The sequence below is a fragment of the Lissotriton helveticus genome, chromosome 6 (assembly GCF_964261635.1).
Source record: "Lissotriton helveticus chromosome 6, aLisHel1.1, whole genome shotgun sequence".
Taxonomy (NCBI): Eukaryota; Metazoa; Chordata; class Amphibia; order Caudata; family Salamandridae; genus Lissotriton; species Lissotriton helveticus.
The window spans coordinates 2053390655-2053414431 of NC_136067.1; the positions used below are offsets into that span (position 1 = coordinate 2053390655).

General features: G+C 45.9%; 1 protein-coding gene across 1 annotated transcript in view; it reads right to left on the reverse strand.

The window, feature by feature from the left end:
• Positions 1-23777, reverse strand: part of IFT172 (intraflagellar transport 172) — a 1142656-nt gene that overhangs the window by 462073 nt on the left and 656806 nt on the right. Inside the window, exons 32-33 of the mRNA XM_078650113.1 lie at positions 16958-17022; positions 6204-6384 (exon numbers count right to left, since the gene is read on the reverse strand). Coding sequence (XP_078506239.1) covers positions 6204-6384; positions 16958-17022 — 246 coding nt within the window. The remainder of the gene's footprint in view (positions 1-6203; positions 6385-16957; positions 17023-23777) is intronic.

The following is a 23777-nucleotide window of genomic DNA, read 5'->3' on the forward strand; positions in this document are numbered from 1 at the left end:
GCCGGAAGGCACGCCGGATGGAGTTGAGGCTCTGGCAAACATGCCAAACATAGCATTTAGAAAATGCAATGAATCAGTCCCAGGAGCAGGAAAAGGAGGATAAAGATCCATACCTTCCTGGAGGGGAGTCACCTGAGGCCGAACAGGAGCCTGCGGAGCCAGGGATGGCGCCCGCACAGGTGAAGACTCAAGGACTGGAGAGGACTCACCAGGAGCCGGTGAAGTCACTGGAGTCGGAGAATCTTCATGATGAGAAGAAGCATCCGAAGCTGGCGACGCCGGTTTAGGAGATGGTACTGGCGTCGCTTCAGGAGAAGGAGAGATGAAGTCCTTCCTTCGAGGTCGTTCAGCTGGCGTCGGCGACTTCGACCTCGACCTCATCTTCGACCTCGGAACTCTTGACTTCAAAGAACAATGACGCAAAGTTTGTCTCTTCTTGGACTTCTTATGCTTCTTCGACCTTGAAGTGTGCGAAGACGAAGACTTCGCTCTCTTCCTACCTCTCTTCTCCTTTTTAGCTTTGGCCATGAACAACTTGGCCTCACGTTCCTTGGTCGCCTACGGGTTCATCTTTCTACAACTACGGCACTCCTCGACATTGTGGTCCCAAGAAAGGTACCAAAGGCAGTCGTCGTGCGGGTCCGTAATAGACATGTGACCGCCACATTCTCTACAAGGTTTGAAACCTGTCTTCCTTGAAGTAGCCATTTCTGAATGAAACAGATACAAAGATACAAAGTTATTTCTCTCTATGAAAATGGAGAGCCCTAGAAAAACCGTTAGCCTTTGTGTATTTTTACAGCTCATTTATGTGTTAGCTTACTTTCAAACTTATATCACCATTGTAATGTGCAGCTAGGACCCAGGAGTACCTTGTCACATTGTCAATGTGGGCTCCTGAGACAGACTTATTGCTGCAGTATTGTTAAACTGGTAATTTATACTGTCAGTGTTCGGACATCCCTTGCTAGGATTTTTTTGCCATTCTACAAAAAACATTTTGTTTGGAGCGGACCCCAATAGTGAACAAAGCAGAAGCTCTCTCGAGATTTGACTAAGCCTATATTATCAATGGGAGAATCATTTAACAGGATTCCTGCTATCCCTCATCAGTCAATATTCCACCATTTACTTCATCATCTACATCCCTGGTACCTTAAACACCACCAGAGAAAAACAATGAAAAAGGGCAGGCAGCAAAGGGGGAAACTCTAACTATCAAAGAAGCTTGAGAGACATTATGGCAAAGGCTATGGCAATAGACCACAAGACTGCCACCCAAAGGAATAGCAGGCACAGGGATTTTCAGCAAAGCAATCATAAAGACAAGAAGAAGGTGGTGGGGTACAAGACCAAGTTCAAGGAAGTCTTTAAAAGAAATCTATAATTTTCGGTTGGGATCATATCTTTCTCCTCATAGTCTTTCTTATTGCAATGGTGATGTTTACAATTAGGGCCTGAGCAATAAAGGCTTTTTTGACAACAGGATTATGGCTAAACAGTAAGGGTAGTATTCAGATTATAGTTAGGTCACCAACAAGGGATAAGGCTTTGGAGCAAGAGATGCAGGCAAGGGCATTAGCACCCTTTTAGGCATCTAGGATGGTCCACTGCAGTCAAGGCAATCAAATCTGGTTCCACAACTTTGAGAAGCTTGAACCTTACATTTGTTTACCCCCATACTGGTCAGCAGACCTATATTTCTTTTCCTTAAAGCATTCACCCGTTTTTTGTTGTTTGCCTACAGTGGCATCCACAGAATTTTCAGACAAGTCCTCACAAAAGGAAAGATAATGCTGCTGCTTCTCGGACTACAGCAGTCACCTCTCTTTGTTGTTAAAACCTTCACAAATAGTGCGTTCTTCAGGGGTATCGATTTTGGAAAAAGGGGGTGGTGATGGACAGAGTTTCTGAATGATGCAGAATACTCTTACCAAGTCAAGAGATCATGGTTTTAATCCATCACCTGTTTTTTAGCTCATTGCACCATCCCAGCTCAGAACCTGGCTATATGCAAATTAGTCTGTTCCTGTCCCAGTGCATGATGGGAACAGGGCAAACCAAACTACCAAGCCAATTCTTATACTGGGAAGGAGACAAGCTTCAGGGGACCGGTTTCTGGCATTACAGCCTTCGTCGGCTCGGCTTGCTTGAATCCTGATGGTGCAATGAGCAAGGGACTCACGTCTGAGTATACCCTCCCACACATAGTGTGGATAAAATCGATTTTCTTCAGGGGTATCTACATCTTATCCACTTGTCAGGTGGAAACCGTAGACACTCTCCTCATGAGGATCATCTGCAAACATATTTAGACCAATTTGCATTCCTATTTAGCAAACGACTGGCATCCCAACAGGAGAGATGACAGCTGTGCAGCCTGTTTTTCACAATCTTGACCATAATACAAGCCTGGACATGCAACTGTCACATGTCTTTTACAAATTCAATTGTGAACTATATGTATGAGAAATATGTGTCTATTGTATACTGCTGCTAAACACATCCCGAAATAATAACAAGTTAAAAAAAAGTGTAAATGGAAGTTAAACAAAAAAAAGTATGTAACATGAATGGTCACTGAAAGACCACAAAATGAAATAGATAGGCGAATGTACTAACTGGCGTAACTTTTAAAGCATGTAATATACAAGTAATCTGCTGTTGTCTCTCTGTGGTTAGTAGGTGCTCATTCTGAGGATGATGAAAAGTTACTCACCTTTGGTAACAATAGTCTGGTAGCTACTCTATCCACCTGCAGATTCCTCACCTTTTGAATATCCTGGCGCCAGACTGCATCTAAAAACCTCAGACAGAGCTCTTCTGTGCTGGTAAGTAGCAGCGGCTCCATCGTGACACTGGTAGTGGGATCATGGTGATGTACCCACCAACCGCGGACCCTGGCATCAGTTGACTGTCCATTTTTTCCTTGCCCTTGAACATGGAAATGAGATTAATTGTTGTAGCAGTCGTAGTGTATTCAACAATCTAGACTGCCATTTCATTATAGAGACCTATGACCATGCTTTAGAAGAGGGGGGACAGTAGAATCGGCGAGGAATCTGCAGGTAGCTAGCGCATGTACCAGAAAGATCGTTACTGACAGTAAATAACCTTATCTTCTGATGGATATTTCTATCTGAAGAGTCCTCACTTGTCGAATAGATTCCAAAGCAGTACCAGCTCCCAGAGTGGGGTCTGAGGAAATGATCAAACCGATAAGCCTTGGACTAATGAAAATATGAAATGGCCATCATATCTTGCCTCTAAATCTAAATAATACAGTTTGGCGAAAGTGTGAAGGGATCCCCATGTTGCCGCTTGCCAGATCTCAGTTACTGGAATGCTCTTGGCTGAAGCAGAGGTAGAAGATTTCGCCCTGATGGAATGGGCACGGAGACCTGAAGTGTTTAGTGAGGTTGATGTAAAAGCTAACAGCTGTCTTGAGAGCAGTTAGTGCTGTCTCTCCACCTCATTGTTGGGATAAGGTGGAGGATAGAAGGGAGGAAGAATAATTCACTGTCCCAGATGGAAAGGGGTAACCATCTTAGGAAGGAAAGTCACTCTCATTGAATGACCAGCTTATCTGGAAGCGGCATGTGAATAGCAGAATGCTCAGTAGTTGCAGTTCACTGACATGCCTCACCAAGGTAACCTCAACCTAGAAAAACAGCTTTAAAAGATAACAAACAAAGATAATAACTGGGAAGGGGCTCAAAGGGTTAAAACTAAATTCAGAGTTGATCCATTATCAGGAACACAGGAGACTGGGCCCTTACAGTTGTGAAGTCTGACCCAATATCGACCAATGTAGACAATCTTGATGTGATTATCAACCTATGTTCATCTTTGAAATTGAGGTCTTATCTCTTGTTCTCATTTCATGAGTGCATGCTGGTTTGTTTATTCTGTGCCACATGTCATTGCTCACCATCCAATTTATATTGTATGTTCATGATTTTTTTGATTACATGTTTATATTGCAAATAATAAATAAAAACATTTATTTAAAAAAAACGAAATTCAGAACCCAGTTGAGCATGACAAATAGGATGGGTGGAAACAGATGTACCATTTCCTTCAGAAATCTAAATATAATTGGTGACTTAAAGAGGAATATCTGGCCTGGGTGGTATATGATGTCAACAGGGCTGACATGTACCCCTTGACAACGTATACCATACCAGCGCTGCCAGGCATGAGAGAGCGCAAATGGAGCTGGAAAAGATGGTTAGGTTGGAAAAGATCCCAAAATCTGTTTATCAAACGAAGAGTCTTGTAAAACAAGGTTCTCCAGGGATGGATGATCAGACAAGAAAAGAGCATTTCCTGGTGCTCTGCATTGTTTTGCTGCAGAGCTATTCACAGGTGAGAAGTGGGTATGCCCCATGTGTCCTTGATAGGCTCCATCAGAGAGTGAATGAAAGGTAGGAATGGTTCTGCTGACGAAGCAGTGGGATGATCTACATCAAAATGTTCAATTTGAGTTCGCTGATGCAAGAGGCAGTTCTAGCAGTTCACCTGTTTTGCTGAGAACTGAGTGGAAAGTTGCCATTTCCGCTGGGGCTGGTTGAGGATCTATGTCGATGTCTGGAGCGGTGCCCAGCCTGCTGGCATTTTGCAGTGCTAAATAATCTGCAATGTCTGAAGTGGGCGATGGAAACAAATGTGCCCTGTCACTGCTATTGTATGTGTCCCGATGTTGCGCCTCAAGCATCTTTACAGGGTCAGAATAAATACAAAGAGATCATGCATCATTTCCCAATAGAGTTGGTGTCAGCTGTCTCATTCTACCCTATACTCTTCCTCCTCCATGAGACTCTGAGCCTCCCTTTTGGAACATTGATCTTGATTAGCACCATCGGCAAATCCGGCAGGGGAACAGGAGTCAGCTGAGATGAAGCTAGAGGTGCTGGTACACATACAAGTGGCAAGGATCCTCAGCGCCGGTGTCAGTCCAACTCCAATCGGCACCAGAGTAGTTCCTAAAGGACAATGGAATCTGTTGGAATCTGAGCGGAGTCAAAAGGTACTCCTGAGCGGACTGAAACATATCCCACATTGCTTGCAGAAGAATGGGCAGGAGGGGGCGAGGCTCTTCCAGTGCTGCGAACTCAGGGCAATTCGGCACCAGCATCATGAGTACTATCATCAACAGTGAAGTCAGGGTGGTTCTGGAGCGAAGATCGCCATCAGTGGTCAGAATAGGGTTCCTGAGGTAGAGTTGTATTCACCAACTCTGAATTGGACGAAAAAGACTCTGCTGGAGCTAGGGTGGAGTATATTGTGGTGACTTACCCCTCGATTTTCATCGAGGTGACTCAATTTGCTTACTTTTTTACTTCTATCTTCTTTTCTTTATCTCTGTATAAGATATGGAGAAAGGGGAAGTGCAATTTAGAGCTCAACCATGAAAAACGCCGAGCTTAGTGGTTGGCCTGGGTGCAAGCCATAAACATCTTGGCCTCACTTTGCTTGTTGGTTTTAGGAGGCAGCTGCAGCACTGACTGCACGATCGGGAAACATGACAGGGACCCAAGCGCCAGAGAGAGTCCTCATGCGGGTCTGTAGCAGACATGTGCCTCTCACATGCGTGACAAGGCTTTAACTCTGAGTTTTAAGGGGGCGACATCTCCAACACTGTTAAACATAAATTACTGAATGAAATCATTGACACAAATCACAACTAGAGAGAGGGATCTTTTTGAAGGTAGAAGTTGCCTTTTATAACTTTAAACTGTTACAATACTAGTTACAAAAAAAAACGTTTTACCGTCTAGTAACTGTATGCAAGAGGGAGACATAGGGACTTGTCAAAAATGACAACGCCTCTGTAGCAGTAAGAAACCTAAGATACCGCTCCTTAAGGGCAGACATTTGGCTTGAACTGAACTATATCTTTTGTAGATCTTTTTCTAATCCATTGCTTTTAGTTAATTCTACATAGTCCATTCTAAATCCCTGCATTGTAACTCAAAGAGACAGTGTTATATTCTTGGATGCCTTCTATCTTTCAATTTGTGGTTTATATATACTTCTATTTACACTACCTAGTCCCAGGCATAAGCAGTTATACAGCCATCGTAAAGTCAAGGTTTTTCTTTTTGAATGTCACCTCAAACTGTATTTGGAAGCAGTTAGCTGTGAGAAATTTGTGTTTGTGCAAACAAAATGTTCTACAGCATATAGTATGTCTCTCCTACCTTGTAATACTTGACGGCAATTTCTGGCCGCTGGGCACGCAGTAAGAATGCTTCTGCCTTCTGGAACTCTTTCTGATCAAAAGAAAAGCGGGCTTGACCCACAAGTACGTCAGCTACACTGTCAGGGTCATGGGCTTCTGCCACGCGTTGGGCTGCATCCCAGTCCTGGTTATGGACGTACCTGCCCCAAATCCAGAGAGAAAGAGGGTGAATGCATTTAAATGAAAGTGGCAAGCTAGCTTGGAGGGAGACATGTAGGCTGTGAAAAGAGAGAAGTAAAGAAAGAGTGAAAAAGTAAAGGTGAGGAAGGTAGACAACATAGTTGCGAAAAATAGACCAAGAAAAACAGAGAGAAAATGAGAAACTTTAAGTTGAAGAAATAGCAAAGGAGCTGCAAAACAACCATTGAAAAAATATGCTGAAGAAGGAAAGACACAGAAAATGATTGAAAGAAATATGGGGGCACAAGCCCAAAAAGGATAGGGAGAACTAGAGAAAAGGTGAGAATAATAGGACATTTAGAACATTAAACAAGGTAAATAGATGAAGGAAAACTGGAAAAACAGGTACTGAGAAACAGAGGCAGCAACATAAAAAGGTAACTGACAGAGAACATTACAAGATGGATCAATAAAATAAGTTCAAAAGGACACACAATAAAATGAATTACTTTCCTGCAACTGTAGTTCTCCAATTGATATCTTTCATAAATTCACATGTTTAAATATTTTCTTCTTCAAAGCGGGGGCCTTTGGGACAAACTGGGCCGTTTAGAAAATTAGTGAATGTTTAGTATCCACTGCACCGGATTTAAAACAACCCGCATTGTGGCAGATGAGGTGGAAGGGACATGATCGCCAATCCTCTCAGAGGAGATTTTTAAGCGCATGTGATGCACAGTCATAACAGTAGCATCAGGTGAGCCCAAGAAGGGGCATTTTGGAATACAGGTTATTTTTTATATAAGTAGATAGTGCTGAGCAAGAAGGCACGCATCAGCTTATAACCGTCCTGTTGGGTTGAAAGCCGCATTGAGGGAAAAAGACATCATACTTGCATAGTGACTCTATTAAGGGTCCTGCCATACAGTTATGAAGGCGCAGGCAAACAGTTCTATTTTCATGAAAGGAATTACAACAAGTAAAGAAGTTAAGAAAATCCGGTCGTAGATCTCCCCCGCTCCCCACACCAAACATGTTGAATCAGAAGGACACATGACCGCAACATTCCATTTACATATTCAGAGAAAGGGTCATACCCCCTGAATGTCATATGATTAATTGGCGACATTACAAATTGCACTCCTTCTCCATCTTCCAGTGGGTCTACTCAAGCATCAGTGTCTTGCTGTGTGTTAGCCTGGAAATTAGCTAGCTTGGTGTCCAAGTTATTAGTTATAGGGTATATGCGTAGCCCTGGGCTGTCTTCCCTGTGCGACGCAATGCTTGCCACCTGTGCCCACGTAATGAGAGATTGCGTCAGGCTGCTTGTGTTGAGTGTAGGAAGGTGGATATCTGACTATGGTTACCCCCAAACTTTTTGCCTAGTGTTTAGCTGGTTTTTGACTTTAGTTGGCCTGGGATCCTGCTATTCAGGGCCCCAGGCTAATTGCTCTCTCCTTAAAATGGACTCCATGTACCTTAGGTACATACACAATTGGAATTGGTTCACCTTATTGGCCCCTGTAACAGTGTACCCAGGTACCCAGGGCATAGGTGCTTCCAAGGCCTACCAGGGGCTGCAGCACGTATTGTGCCACCCCTGGCCTGGCCTCCATATTTGACACAACTGGCTGATCACTCAGCTGGGGTAAGTCGGTGTAACCACCCCTTACTTAGGTGTAGTATGCCAATACCTAACCTAAAATGGACACATATGTTCCTATCAGCCACTCCTATGGAAGGCCTCATCAATCCTGGAGGCAGAGTGCTTGGAAATATGTGAGATAGTGCTCTGGCATGAGCTGAGCCTGTCTGCAGCTTTCGGAACCATGTCCTTTAGCTGTTTCATGATACTGCCATACCATATACTCTTAAGTGCATTATGAACCTCGCGGTTAAATGCTATCTTTGGTTTGGCTTAATCAAAACATGTCGAGTAAGGTGTCATACGAATTGGAATACTACCCCCTCGCCAGTTCTGGCGACGGGGGTAGCATTCCACCCTTCTAGAGGGACACGACATGTACCTAGCCTGAACCCCGGTTAAAGTTAAACAGAGCCTCAGCATCACAAAATGGATGCTGCCACCACAGACACAAGTCTGACCTCCTGCTGCTGGGAGTCCTTCCAGCGAGGGCAGCTTGGACAAAGGGTTTCCTGCCTTGGGAGGTGCTAGCACCACCCCAGACAGGATTTTGTGTATTGGGTAGGACAGGGCTGAATAGAATCAGACTTGCCTGGGGCACACCAGGTGTCCATGTGCATAGGCCAGTTCAAACCGGTGCTGGGGCCTTCCATCCCCAGTCCTGGCGCGAAACTGGACAAAGGAAAGGGGGTGTAACCACCCCCCTTCCTGGTTCCACCCAGAGGAGGGACCTCGTAGGTGATCCGGCCCCCCAGATTCGAATAAGAGTGGGAGCTGTGTCCTGAGACTTCAGATCATCCTGAATCAACTTGAAACTAAGAAGACGACTGGACTTCGACATTCTGCTGCACAGAAGACTGAAGAGCATCTCCCTTGTGGCCTAGGAGTGGCCACCCTGTGAACACAGGCACCATCCAGCAACTCGACGTCTGCTTTGCCGCCGCCTCCCGCCGGAGCCCGAGCCCAGAGCCCGACAAGACCCAGACTCCCAGACTTCTCACAGCCCGATCCACAGTCCCTGCAAAGAAGGGACCCGTGGAGGCACCGAGAGACGTGGGACCGGACCTCTTGAAAGACCCCCGAGAAGCTGACTGCGCAGTATCCGAGGCACCCTCGACATTGTGCTTTGGGGTTTGAGAAGCCCCAACCTCGAGCAGCCCTTGCACCGAAGATCAGCCCCCCAGCATCTCCACGATCTGCGTGGGGCCCTTTTGCACCGTGCCACTCGACGCGCCATCCCGGCCACTTGCCACGTGGCTAGCGGCCATCTTGGCGACGAAAACGACAAACTACACCGCTGGTCTGGTTGCTCCAGACTGGCCCCTGCTCCCCTAGAAAGGAGCATCCGCTCTGACCTTGCTGGTCCGAGTGAGAAGCTTGAATCACTTCCTGCGTGGCTTGCTTTAGCCAAGGCCTGTTTGCTCCAATCAAGTTGCCGACACCGCCATCAGCGAGAGCCTACGTGGGACAGCTCGTGACCGACTCCTGGACGTCCTTGACCTCTTCGTGTCCACGTGGCTGCAGAGACAATCTTCACGACATCGCCTGTTTGCACCGACATCGCCTGGTTCCTTCCTGGTTCCACGGTAGTCACTGGCTAGTGACTTTGAACATTGTCCCCTCTGCTTTCAGGTCTTCACCCTTGGATCCACCGGAACTCTTCACATCGAGCCGCCTGCAGCATCTTCAGCTCCAAGCACCATCGACCTACGTGACGAAACCCGACACTACTTCGACCCTGTGCACCCGCTTCCTGTGGGTGAGGTAACTCAGCAACGCCGGTGTTCCCACACTGGTATACACCTCTAGTGTCTGTGTCTAAAGTTTCATCCTTCTAGGTCACTCGGAAGGTTCCTTAATAACTAACTTTGTAACTTTTACGCACCATTGACATAGCATTGGTAAAGCGTGCACTTTCCGCACTGCACCCGAGTCCCGCGGGCCTTTCCTGACTTCTTCACTGCTAGTCCCGAACAGCTCCAGCGATTCCACAGGCCCTAGGCCTCTTCACTTTCCCCATAGTGGTTCCTATACCACTATTTTAGTATATGGTTTAGGTGGCCCCTAGGGCTCATCCAAAATTGTGCAACTTTTGTGTATTTAAACTGTGTTTTGTTTTAACGCATTTGCTTCTGTGCTCATAAAGAGTATCAGGGTTATTTGTAGAAATAAATCTATATATATTTTCAATATATATCTGTGTGGTGTCCTTTCATTTGGTATTCAAGGGATTGTGTATGGTAAAACAGCTTGCTTCACATGCCTTTACAGAGTTTAGCCTAAGACTGCTTAGTCCATGCTACCCCTAGGATAGCTTGTCTATAAGGTTGACTTTACAACCTGCACCATAAGGGTTGCTTGGCATGGTACAAGGTGATCACTAGAACTAGTGAGCATCATATACCAGGCCAACTTCTCACATTGAGGGTTCAGGTGATTTCCACCACTGAGTAATGAGGTGATTGGCTGTCAGTAATCCCATGTCGAGAAAGCAAGAGACCAGGATGCATATCTCCCATGTGTGTAGCCCTGGATGCCCTGTGCAGGTATTCAGTTGAAACGTGACACCTCGCCAGTAGTGTTGGAGTGTTGGGCAGGCCCATAGCAAGTGGAGCAGATCCACATCAACCAGATGAAAGTGAGGGCAAGCAGCGTCTGTACAGTGGAAGTAGCGGTTTATTTTGGCTGGGGTGAGGGAGGCTCCGTGTATGATGTAAAATTGAATATGATTCAGAAAAGGGGGTGGTGATGAACAGAGTGTCTGAATTAAGCAGACCACTCTTACCCAGTCCAAAGATCAGGGCTTGATCCATCACCGTTATTTAGCTCACTGCCCCATCCCAGCTCAGAACCTGGCTATATGCAAATTAGTCTGTCCCTGGCCCAGTGCATCATGGGAACAGGGCAGACCAAACTACCAAGCCAATTCTTCACCAGAAAGGAGACAAGCTACCGGGGACCGGTTTCTGGCATTTCAGCCTCGTCGGCCCGGCTTGCTTGAATCCTGATGGAGCAGTGAGCAAGGGACTCATGTCTGAGTATACCCTGCCACACCTATAGTGGCCAAAAACGATTCAGAAAAGGGGGTGGTGATGAACAGAGTGTCTGAATTAAGCAGACCACTCTTACCCAGTCCAAAGATCAGGGCTTGATCCATCACCGTTATTTAGCTCACTGCCCCATCCCAGCTCAGAACCTGGCTATATGCAAATTAGTCTGTCCCTGGCACTGGGACAGGAACAGACTAATTTGCATATAGCCAAGTTCTGAGCTGGGATGGTGCAGTGAGCTAAAAAACGGTGATGGATCAAGCCCTGATCTTTGGACTGGGTAAGAGTGGTCTGCTTAATTCAGGCACTCTGTTCATCACCACCCCCTTTTCTGAATCGTAAAATTGAATATGGCAAAATCTGGCGCTGCGTGGAATAAGTGTTGGGCATTCCAATTAGGTGGCCCATTCCTTGTCTGTTCAGGGATGAGCTAAGTCGCCCTCCCAACGACAGTGTGGTGTGGGTCCCTAGCGACTCCGCGAACCAGTGCATTAAATGGTAACTCATCCCCATCACATGAAGGTACTGAACAGTGAGGTGGGGCAGATGCTCCAGTGTCATATCACCCCATTTGTTTCCTAATGAAATAAGCAGTGAGTTATATAATAGGAATTAGTTAGATGGAAAGCCCTCTTCCTCCATCAGTGTCTCACGCGGGATGAGGTTACCATCCTTCTCACGTGGGATGAGTTTACCATCCTGGTACCGATTTCCCAAGGTGTGTGGACCAATGGCGTGCCAAGCACTGAATTCCACTGATGAGGTGATGTTGCAGTCTCTACGTGTACCAAGTAGGGCCAGTGCTGGTACATAAGGAACAGATGACCGTGTGAGGTAGAGGCACAGGCAGTAGCAGTGGTATCCCACTCCCAGTAGCAAAGAAGCTGGTGTTTTTGCTCAGGTGAATGGATGGAATAGTTGGAGGGTAGTGAGTAAATTCCATGCAGATGATGTTGTGGCAGTGTTGGCTAGCTGTAGGCCAGCTACCAACTTGGCCACCCATTGAAGTTGGGAGGCAAGATAGTACTGTTCTAGATTTGGTACAGCGAACCCAACTTGGTCTGGGGCAAGTAAAGTTTTGCAAGCGCTACCCTACATCGTGATTTGTTCCAAATAAATTCCCTTACGTGCTTTTCAAAAGATAGAAAAAATGAGGTTGAGATTTAAAGAGGCAGGTTAGCAAAGTAATACACAAGATGGGAAAAACACAGTTTTTAGGAGAGCTACACATCCCGCCACTGATAATGGTAATGTGTGCCAAAAGGCCATTTGGGAACTTAAGGATGTGGCGGCGGGGGTAAGTTTGCCATCAAATAGGTCTCCTGGTGAATGATACACTTGGACGCCCGGATATCGAAATATGCTGGGCTTCCAAGGTATTTGTGCACTATTGAGGGTGAAGTCTTGGTTTGGCAGCTCAGCTGTAAAGGGGAACAAGCAAGATTTTGCACAGCTAACCATTAAGGCCGATTGGGCAGCAAAGCAATCGGGTCAGGGATTACGTGTGTGGTTCTCTGAGATACAGAAGCAGGTCATCTGCATAAAGGGAGATTGTGTGGGTTCCATCTCCGAGGGTAATACCCCAGGCCTCGCCTTGTTCCCGAACTGCAATCGAAACTGGCTCTATTGCCAGGGAAAAGAGTAGGGTGGATAGCAGGCAACCTCGACTGGTGCCTCTATAGATATGTACTAATTTCGAGATATGAGAGTCTGGTCTGTCTTGACTCTGACCAGTGTCTGGGTGTACAATAGTTTAGCCAAACAGAGAAACTGATCTCTGATACCATACCGTGGCAGCGCATCAAACAAGAAGGCCCACTCCAGGGAGTCCAAGGCCTTCTCAGGGTCTAATACAGGGCACCCAGCATGAGGGCAGATCTGTTGAAAGTATTTTAGGACACGAAAGAAGCATCGCAAATACAAGGAAATGTTACGGGCTGGAACTAACCCATTCTGGTCCAGGTGGACCAGTGTCAGGACAAGGGGCGCTAGTGGGTCTGAGAGGATTTTGATCAGGACCTTGTAGTAAGTGTTAAGCAGAGATGATTTTACTCTATATGTGACCTTGACAATATTCTCAGGCCAGGATCCACTACAAGTCCAAGTGATCTCATAAGGTAAATAAGTAGATTGCATGTTGGCACTAAAGGCATGGAGGAGGTTATCATGCCAGACAGGGACATGTACTTGTGGACTGTCAAACCATGAAGCTGTTGACATTGATTTCCAGTCATTTGTGGATAAGTGGCACATTCTTCTGAAAGGCATGTTCTTTCCCATGTATGCTAAGAACCGAATCCTGGTTCTCAGCATTATGGAGGTTTTTGCTGCATTGGTTTAAAACCTAGGCTTTTAAAATGATCAAGGTAAGCAGAAGTAGACACCATTCCTTCTCTCCTGGTGCTGGCTCTGATGAGCCAGTCATCCATATATTGGAACACATGGAGGCTTCATCCTCTGCTGCCACTGGTACCAAGCACTGTGTAAAAATATGGGGTGCAGATTTCAGGCCAAAGGGAAGAACACAGAACTGACAGTGTCAACTACTAGTTCTGTTCTTGGGATGTATCCGGATGTGAAAATACGCATCTTGACGATCAAGCAACATCATTCGGTCTCCCTTCTGAATCAGCTGGATTATGCCTTGAAGAGTTACCAAGCAAAACAACTGTTTTCTGAGGAATTTATTACAAGCACCTTTGATCTAATGGGTCTCTATTCTCCGGACTTCATCCTGACGAGGAAGAGCCTCAAATAGTACCATTTGTTGTTTTGAGACTTGGTTGGGAAAGGGTTTGAGGGTCCCTTTCTGCAACATGGAAATAATTTCTGCCTTTAGAAGTGTAAAATGTTGATGCATTTCCTGTGTGGGCGGGGTTACTGGTGTTTTTTTAATGAACTCCAAAGTGTGCCATTAGCGCAACATGCACACACCCACTTGTTCATGGTGATTGAAGACCACTCTTAAAGAAAGGCAACAATTCTTACCCAACACAGGTGGAGTGGTGGTGTTTGGTAGCCAGTATGAAGTGACTGTTCTTTGATTGGTTGCCTCCACTTTTCTTAATATTGGCTGAGTCAGACTATTACCATCTAGATGCTCTTCTGGTCCACTGCAAAGGATAGCAAGGTAGGAGTTCTGTTGTTGATGGTGTGGTTGATATAAATGATATGGCTGGTAGGAACTTTTGAATGACTTGGAGCCCCAGATTCTTAAGCACCAAAAGGATTGCTGTCTGCATGCTTGAGCAGAATCCAATGATCTGGCTGTGTCAGACCGGCTTTCAAATTCTAAACGACATCATCCACATAGCAGCCAAACAATGATTCACTATCAAGCGACATGTCTAAAAACACAGTTTTTCACCTCAGTGTAAAATGTGGTAAACTTAAGTGAGCCTTGACAGCGTAGCACTGCAGCTCCCTCTAGCGGCCAACATCCTAGGCATACTTTTATTTAGTTGCAGGGTATTGCAAAGTGCAGACTGACACTCCTTGGAGGTATTTAGCTAAGACAGCAGTGCTGCAAGTGATCATCCAAGTCTTCAGTACCTTTCAGAACTTTGAGGGAGGATTCAAAGATCAGATCTGAAAAGGAACAGAGTTCCAAGTAGAAGTTCCCAGAGGGCTGAAGGGTAAGCTGCCCCAGTTATTGACCTTGAAGCATGGGACTGTGAAACTAACTTTGTTTGTCAGCCGGTCTTTAAAATCACAGAGGACACAATCAGTATGCTGAACTTGGATTGGTAGGACCAATCTTTTAGATACTCTTCCTATGAAAGAGTGAAAACTAGAGATATGGCCTTGGAGGGGGGGGCATTTATAGGCAGCAGATCCTCTTCCCATTCTGGGTTTGTAATATATTGTCGCACTCTTGGATGACTTTACAGACTCAACCTTCTTCCTCTTCTTCAACGTCATCTTCCTCTTGGTATCTGTGTCTGCTACCCATGTTGGTGGTAGAAGTGGTAAAGGCGGAAGAAGCAGTTGTTGTAGTGGTAATTGCGGCTTCACTGGCTGCTGTGAACAAGGAGGCTGCAATGGGTGAGCAGAAATCTTGAATAACACCTGGTCATCATGGCCCAAATATCCTAAAGATATGTGCATCATAGGGGGATCATTTCAAGGCTCCTTGTAAAATGGATCAACGTGTCTACCATAATGGGAATGTCCATAGTGCCAGTTCTGTCTAACCTCTGGACAGACTCCAGATGACAGGTTAAGGCCTCTTGGATGTAAATGATTTTCTTCCTGATCATTATCTTCTTGGCACTTGACTCCTAAATCACCAGGACTATATGCAAGCCCAAATGGACCATTATTGTCGGAATCTACACAGTCTCGTTCTGCTACAGTGTCAAATAGCTTTGTAGGTGAAGCAGGAGACACTTAACTAGGCAAAGTCTGGTAAGGATGTACACCAGAAGGCTCATTTACAAATGGTGTAAATGGCCATCTGGCTAAAAATCTCTCTAGTTCTTGGTAATGGCATTGACGGTGCAATCATTGATGAAGGACTGTTGACGGTGGCTGTTGACGATGCAGCTGCTTAAGCAGAGGTTTTATTTGTGCAGCAGATGAGGAAGGTTTAGCTTCAGGTTGTTTATTTGCTTGACAGAGTTTTTAAGCACTTTTGCATAGGATTCCTTGACTGAATATTCCATTGATGTTTAAGGTTGAAGAACACTCATGATAGGCTCTTCCCCAGAGAAGAGAGCTTTTACCCTCTTGAGATGATATTGCGTCCTACTCTCATGATCCTGAAGCGTTGTTGAGAAGAATTTTCAGTAGATTTTATAATTCTGAGGTTTTCGCTCAATTTAGAGGCAGCTAATATACTTTTCATTAAGGTCCTCTACGTGGAGGTATCTATATATATATAGATATAGATATATATATAGATATATATAGAGATATTGTTTTACCACAAACTTAAACAAAGAGAAAATTTGAAGCATGAAGCATGTGAATCCATGAATGATCCAATGTTGGAGACACAAATATGACCCCCTAAAGTATTATGTGCTGTGAAAAGAGGAATCAACAATGTCTAAGAAAGAAAAGGACCTTTGCAAATGAGAAGGAAAGAGGAACCGGAGGCGGAGGAGTGTCTACAGCGGGGCAGAGTAGCACGTGGAACAGAGAGAGATGTAACCAGAGAGTGATAAGGAAGTGGGAGGTGTATCTAGTCACAGACATAAGCCTGTAGGGGATACCTGTAAAAACCTCCAAAAAAGAAACAATCCTTTTTCTGACCACATAAAAAGATAAAAGGAAAAATTGTAGGACTTAAATGCTCAATAGCCAGAAGCACTCCCACTATCCATCTGGGCAGCAATTTACCACTCCCACGAAAACACAACATATTTTCAGTGGCAACAAGAAGCATATCAGAGCCACCAGATTCTGAAAAATCATAGGCTGCACTCCAAATGTATAAATGCAGGGACTTTTCTGTGAAGGGGTAGTGGGGAAAACAAAGAGACATAATTGAACTCAAGAGTGAAAGAGAAAGGGAGGCATACAGAATTGGAAAGCAATTGAGAAGAAAACAAAAATGTACACAAAGTGTAAAAAAGACATTCTAAAGAGGAGTGTTTCTTTTAATCTTCTCTTTATCAAGGTGGGAGCCTCTGGATATACTGAGCAGTTTAGAACATTTCATATAGAATGAACTACTTTAGACATAGATTACACATGCATGGTACTGGCTGTTCTTGTTTTGGATACAACAGTTTATAAAGAAGCAGTTTCTGGTGACACAATAGAAAAAATAGAGAATATAAATATAGGAGTAAAACCAGTATTATTAAAAAAACAACATACAGGGCACAGTACACAAATGGTGTATAATCAGCCATTCATATTATTTTAAATTGTACTATATTGATTACTTACATTAGAACAGCCTCTTTGGGTTTCTCTGCCTTGATGAACTCTGCTTCTGCCTCTGGAAACTTGCCCTGTGAGGACAACGAATGAACACTCATTCAGATCAGGAACCATGGCTTACAATAGGAACAAGTGGTTCTAGTTTGTGTCTATGCTAGATTATCACTGCTCAAGCCATTCATGCTCATTATTCCCTAGGCGAGGTCACTGAGTGCACTGGGCATGCTCACTCTATTACTACCCCGCAAACACCATGACATCTGCAGTTCAGTATCAGAAGACGAGCACGCCCTGCTGTGACAAAGAGACATACGTTCATGAGAAATTCATCAGCGAACACTCAAAGCAGTTGTTGCTTTGCTGCTTTATTTCCAGACACCCAGGAAAAATGATTAACCCAAGTTGTTAGAGAATGTTTGTGTTGTAGAATAAGAACATGTTTACAGGAGAATGTTGACTATTCCTTAGAATGATCAGTGTACAGGGCAAATTTAAAAGTACTTTGGTAAAGGCTTCTCTCCAGTGCTTAAATGTGTCATCACATGCAATCTCCCTGTGTTCAGAGGGTTAACCTTGGCTAACAACCTCTGCATACGGAGTTAACCGCCAGCAACTGACGATCCCACAATTATGGTGGATGGCCAAAACAAATAGCTGTGAATGCAGGGCAGCATGTGGGCACTAAGGCTATTACCAGTCATTCACCTATTCTGACAGAACAATAAACAGTCCTCCACTGTCTCTATATTGTGTCCTACTGAACCTAGAATGCAGATAAACAGCAGGACTTGGAGCAAGTATACTGGGCATTGTGACTGGCTGAGCCAATCTAGTCCATGCATGTTCCTAATAAAAGACGAAGAGCTATAAACACACTGACTTGTATTCTGCACTGTAAAATGTGGCTATGTGCTGATCTCAGAAATGGATACATTTGAGGCCACATGCCTGAGCACAGTGGTCTTTGTAGGCCTCGAGGTGGCAGTGGACCGACATGTGACATTCCACTGCTTTCCTGTGCTCTGTTGTCGAGACCAAGGGTCGAAGAGGGGGCACAGGAGTTGGACATTTGACCACATCCCAGGACAGCAATAACATAGCAGAACAAACTTGGCTTTCCCTCTCCCTGTTGTGAGATCACAGCTGTGAGTAATTGGCAACAGATTTGTTGTTCCTAGTAATGGATTTCAATGGACGATGTGCACAACAACCTAATTCTTAACCTAGCATGAAGCACTATTTGCAAATATGACCTCCATAGAGAGCAGACAATTTCCAGTGGAAAGATATCACTAGTTTACCGGTAGATTAGAGACTGAAATATTTACTTTGGTAGCAAAGCAGATAAAGTACTGTAGGAAGGTGGATACCTGACTATGGTTACCCCAGATTTTTTGCCTTGTGTTTAGCTGGTTTTCGACTTAGTTGGCCTGGGTTCCTGCTAATCAGGGCCCCAGGCTATCTGCTCTCTCTTTAAATGGACTCCATGTACCGTAGGTACATAACCAATTTGGTACTGGACACCTTGTCAGCCCCTATCCAGTGCACTATAGGTGCCAAGGGCATAGGTGCATCCAAGGCCTACCAGGGGCAGCAGCATATCTTTTGCCACCCCTGGCTGGTACTTAAATCGACACAACTGGCTGTTCCCACAGCTGGGGCAAGGTGATGTACTCACCCCTTGCTTAGATGTAGTATACCTATGTCTAAACCTATATCTGGACACATCTATACCTATCAGTCTCTCCTATGGCAGGCCTTTACAGTCCTGGAGGCAGAGTGCTTGGTTTTATGTGAGATGGTGCTCTAGCATGAGCTGAGCCTGACTGCAGTGTTGGGACTAATTCCTTAATGCTCTTCCAGTGATACTGCCATACCATATACTCTTAAGTGCATTATAATCCTTACGGTTATTGCAACTCTGGTTTGGCTTTATCAAAACATGTTGTGTTTGGTGTCATACACATTGGAATACTATCCCCTTGCCAGTCCTGGTAATGGGGATAGCATCCCACCCTTCTAGAGGGTGAAGGCATGTTACTTACTGAAAACGCTGTTAATCCTAACCAGAGCCCCAGCATCACAAAATGGATGCTGCTGCCACAGACACATGTCTGGCCTCCTGCTGCTGACCGAAACTTGGCAGAGGACGCCTAGACAAAGGGTTTCCTGTCACAGGGAGGTGTCACACTACCCCAGACAGGAGATAGTGGATTGTAGCAGGGAGGGTTGAAAGAAACTAGACACTGCCTGGGGCGCACAAGGTGTCCCTGGGCAGATTCCAGTCAAACCGGTTCTGGGGCACTCCTGCCCCAGTCTTGGTGCAAAGCTGGACAAAGGGAAAGGGGTGTAACCCCCCCCTTCCCTGGTCCCACCCATGGGAGGGACCTAGCAGGTAATCCAGCCCCTTGATTTGACTTAAAAGTAGGAGCTGTGCAGATGCACATCAGATTATCCTGACTGAAACTTATGAAACGAAACTCTGGACCCTTCGACATCCCACTCCTCGTGGAAGACTGAAGAATCTCCCTTGCGGTCAAGGAGTGACCACCCTGTGCAAACAGGCACCATCCAGCACCTCGACGTTTGCTTTGTTGCAGTTCCCGGCGGAACTCGAGCGACAGAGATCGACAAGACCCAGCGTCCCTGCCTTCTACCAGCCCGATCCACAGTCCCTGCAGAGCTGAGACCCGTGGAGGCGACCTGAAGCGTGGGAGCGGCCATCTTGGAGAAACCACGAAGCGCTGACCGTGCAGCATCCGAGGCCCCCTCGAAGCTGTGCATTGGAGTCTGAGAAGCTCCAGCCCCGAGCAGCTTGTACACAACGAAGCTCACCCCTCCACACTCGACGAGTGCTGCGTGGGGCCCTTTTGCATTTTCCTGCTCGACGCGTTGGTCTGGTCGCTTGCCTGTTGGCTAGTGGCCCCAGTACCGACGAAACCTTGAATTTACACAGCTAGTCTGGTTGCTCCAGACTGGCACTCGCTCCCCTGAAAAGGAGCACCCGCTCAGACCTTGCTGGTCCGAGTGTTAAGCCATCTTCGAATCCTGCGTGGGTTGCATTTGCCAAGGCCTGTTGGCTCCGATCTTGAAGCCGACACCGCCGACAGCGAGAGCCTTCGTGGGACAGCTTGTGATTCACTCCAGGACATCCTCGGTGGCCCAGAGACCACATGGCAGCGGAGAGAAGCTACACGACATCGACCTGATTGCGCCCGACATTGCCTGGTTCCTTCACGGTCACTGGCTAGTGACCCAGACTCTGTCCCCTCTGCTTTCAGGTACTCTACAACTTCGATCCACCCTTGGATCGCACCGGACACTTCTCTTCTGGACGCCTGCAGCATCTTCATCTCCAGGCACCCTAGATCTCCGTGACGAAACCCGACACACCTTTGCACCTGTGCACCCGCTTCCTGTGGGTGAGGTAACTCTTGAACGCCGGTGCTCCTGTAGTGTTTTTCACCTCTAGGGTCTAAGTCTAAAGTTTTGTCCTTCTAGTCCAGTCGGAAGACTCTTAAAACTGTAACTCGATAACTTTTACGCACCATTGACCTTGCATTGGTGCATGCCTGTGCTTTCTGCACTGCACCCGAATCCCGCGGGCTACTCCCGTCCTAACTGCTGTTAGTCCAGTGTAGTCCAAGCGATTCCCAAGGCCCCAGGCCTTACCCCTGATTGATTAGTGATTGTTATACCACTTTTTTGATATATGGTTTGAGTAGCCACCGGCCTCATCCAAAACGTGCAACTTGTCTATGTTATACTGTGCTTTTATTTAAACGCTTATGCTTCATTGCTCATAAAGAGTAGTGGGGATTATTCTAAGAATAAATACATATATTTTGATAATATATAACTTGTGTGGAGTCCTTTCATTTGGTATTACAGGATTGCATATGGTAAAACAGCTCGCTTCACTCGCCCTCTGAAGTTAAGCCTTTAAGGCTGCTTAGTCCATGCTACCCCTAGGATAGCTTGTCTATAAGGTTGACTTACAACCACCACCATAAGGGATTGTTTGGACTGATATAAGGTGCCCCCAAAACTGGAGACATCATACATCAAGCCAACTTCTCACATTGGTGAGCAGCGGTACGGATTCGAGCTTTGCTGTTGTTTTACCTTTGCAATCTTATATCAAATTGAAAGATCACATTAAGTACCATAGGTACATATAAATAAAATCTTAGCATATTTAAGTTCTACTGAACTTAGTAGTTGTAGGTAGAAGGGCTTAGCACACCCTGACTACAGCTCACTAGCAAGGTACATTAGGAAAACACTTAGTGTAGGTAGGTGCATCACTTACACCACACTAGAGTCATGTCTGGCACAGGTGAAGCTACAGGCTCTCTACCTGTGACGGTTGACCCTCCACAGGCAACCTCCAACTATGACAAATTCAGCCATAGAGACTTGAGTGCCTTGTGCACTGCAAGGAAGCTGAGAAAGGGTCACAACCCTACCATTCCTATCATGATAGCCATCCTAGAAAAGGATGATCTTGAGAGAAACAGAATAGTTCCCTCAGTGTCAGGAGAAGGAGGGAATCCCCCAGATAATGAGAATACCTCCCCAGAAGTAGACAATGAGGAGGCAGACCCTGAATCAGAAGGTGATGAGTCAGATCATGGTCTAAGGGATATCCAGGTGCCAGTGGTAAGGCTTAGCCAAGCCAACTTGGCCCTACATGTGAATGGAGAAGGACACTTCCCCAGACCCAATAGCAGGATTCTCCCAGGCAATAGGAGAGAGAGAACCCCTTCCAGGGATTCTCACATTTCTAGTGCCTCAAGGGAATCACAGAGAGGAATGACTTCCCCTCAAAGAAGAGAGCATAAGGCCAGGATGAGAGCAGTTAAACTCCAAATAGAAAGAGAGGAATTAGCCCTGGCCCAAGCTAGACTAGCTTTTGCAAGAGAGCAGAAGTTAAGTGGGGATATCCCCACTGGTGGCAGCAATATCCCAAAGGATAAAGACAGGTCCTATGACCATAGAAACCTGAGTAAGATTGTGCCCCCCTACAGACATGGGGATGATATCCACAAATGGATAACTGCTCTGGAGAGGGCCTGCATGGTACAGCAGGTCCCCCAAGATCAGTGGGCAGAAATCTTGTGGCTCTCCTTTTCTGAGAAAGGGAGAGATAAGCTCCTCACTGTTAGAGCTGAGGATGCTAAAAACTATACAGTCCTGAAGAGTGCTCTCATTGATGGGTTTGGCTTAACCACTGAGCAATACAGGTTGTTGTTCAGGGATACCCAAAAAAGCACAGACTCAGGACTGGACTGATTTTGTAGATTGTGCTACTAAGGCTCTGGAAGGTTGGCTACATGGCAGCAAAGTACATGACTATACAGGATTGTATAATTTGATTATGAGGGAGCAGATCCTAAGTAATTGTCAGAACCAGCTTTTACACCAGCACCTGGTGGACTCAGATCTGACCTCTACACAAGAATTGGGTAAGAGGGCAGACAAATGGGTCAGAACCAGGATTAGGCCTAAGAACCAGGGTAATGACCAAAAGAAGGATACTTCCAAGGCTCAAGAGAAGGGTGGGGATAAATCTAAAGAAAAGCCTACCACAGGGCCCCAAAACTCCAAGGGTGGGGGTGGGTCCCAAAACACTTCCTCTGACCAGAAGAAACCTTATTGCCATGTCTGTAAACAGCCTGGCCACTGGAAAACTGATAGCAGTTGTCCCAGGAATAACAATAAGGAAAACATACCTCCAAGTAAAGCTCCAACACCTCCTGTTACTGTCAGCAGTAATCCCCCAGGTGGTGGGGGCACCCCCAAGAATTTTGGTGGGTTTACTTTCGGAGCTCAGGTGGATTCTGGCCTAACCAGGTCCCCTAATACAGATACTCTTGTCTATGAAAATGGCATGGGGTTTGCCAACTTCATTGATTGCCCAAACACTTTTAGCAAGTATAGACAGGAGCCCATCATCAATGGTCAAAAAGTTGAGGCCTACAGAGATACAGGGGCTAGCATCACTATGGTGACTGAGAATCTAGTCCCCTCAAGGAAACTTTTACCTGGTGCCACATATCAGGTGACTAACATTGATGGAGTTCAGAAAAATCATCCCATGGCAGTAGTAAATGTCAGCTGGGGAGGTGTCACTGGCCCAAAGAGAGTGGCAGTGTAAGCAAACTTGCCTGTAGATTGTCTACTTGGGAATGATTTGGAAATCTCAGCCTGGGCTCAGGTTGAACAAGAAACCCATTCTAAAATGGTAAATCTCCATGGAAAGTGTTAGACTTGGGCCTTAGGGCAGGTTCACCCCGAATCTTTTTGCCTTTATTTGTGACCCAGTGTAGTGATTTTTGGGTCTTGGCGCACTTTTTCCCTGTGTCCCAGAGTGAAAGTGCGTGCGTGTAGTATGGCTGGCCTGCTCTCCCATAGGAATGCATGGGGAATGTGTGTGCCCTGGTAGTTCCTGATGTGTGGGGAGTGCAGGCTCAAGTTTAGTATGTATGAACTCGTGAGAGTGAATGCTGCGCAATGGTATGTGCGGCTTGTATGTGTCTAGAAGGGAAGTGCTACTTCTGGACATTGATGTATGTGTGCAGTGAGGATAGTGGAGCGTGATTGGCTGGAGCTGGCTGGCATGCCAGGCTCCAGGAAGTCTGGATGGGTCTGCCCGGTGGTGAGTGTGAGATCAGCATGAGTGATGTGTGGGAGGAGTAGATCTGTGTCCTGGATGGGCTGGGTTTTCCCCACACAATGCTGGCTCCGCCCCCCTGTGGTTTGTCTAATGACCCAAGCCTCCCCAGTGAATGAAAGGGGTGGTTGGGCCATCAAGGGTACTCCC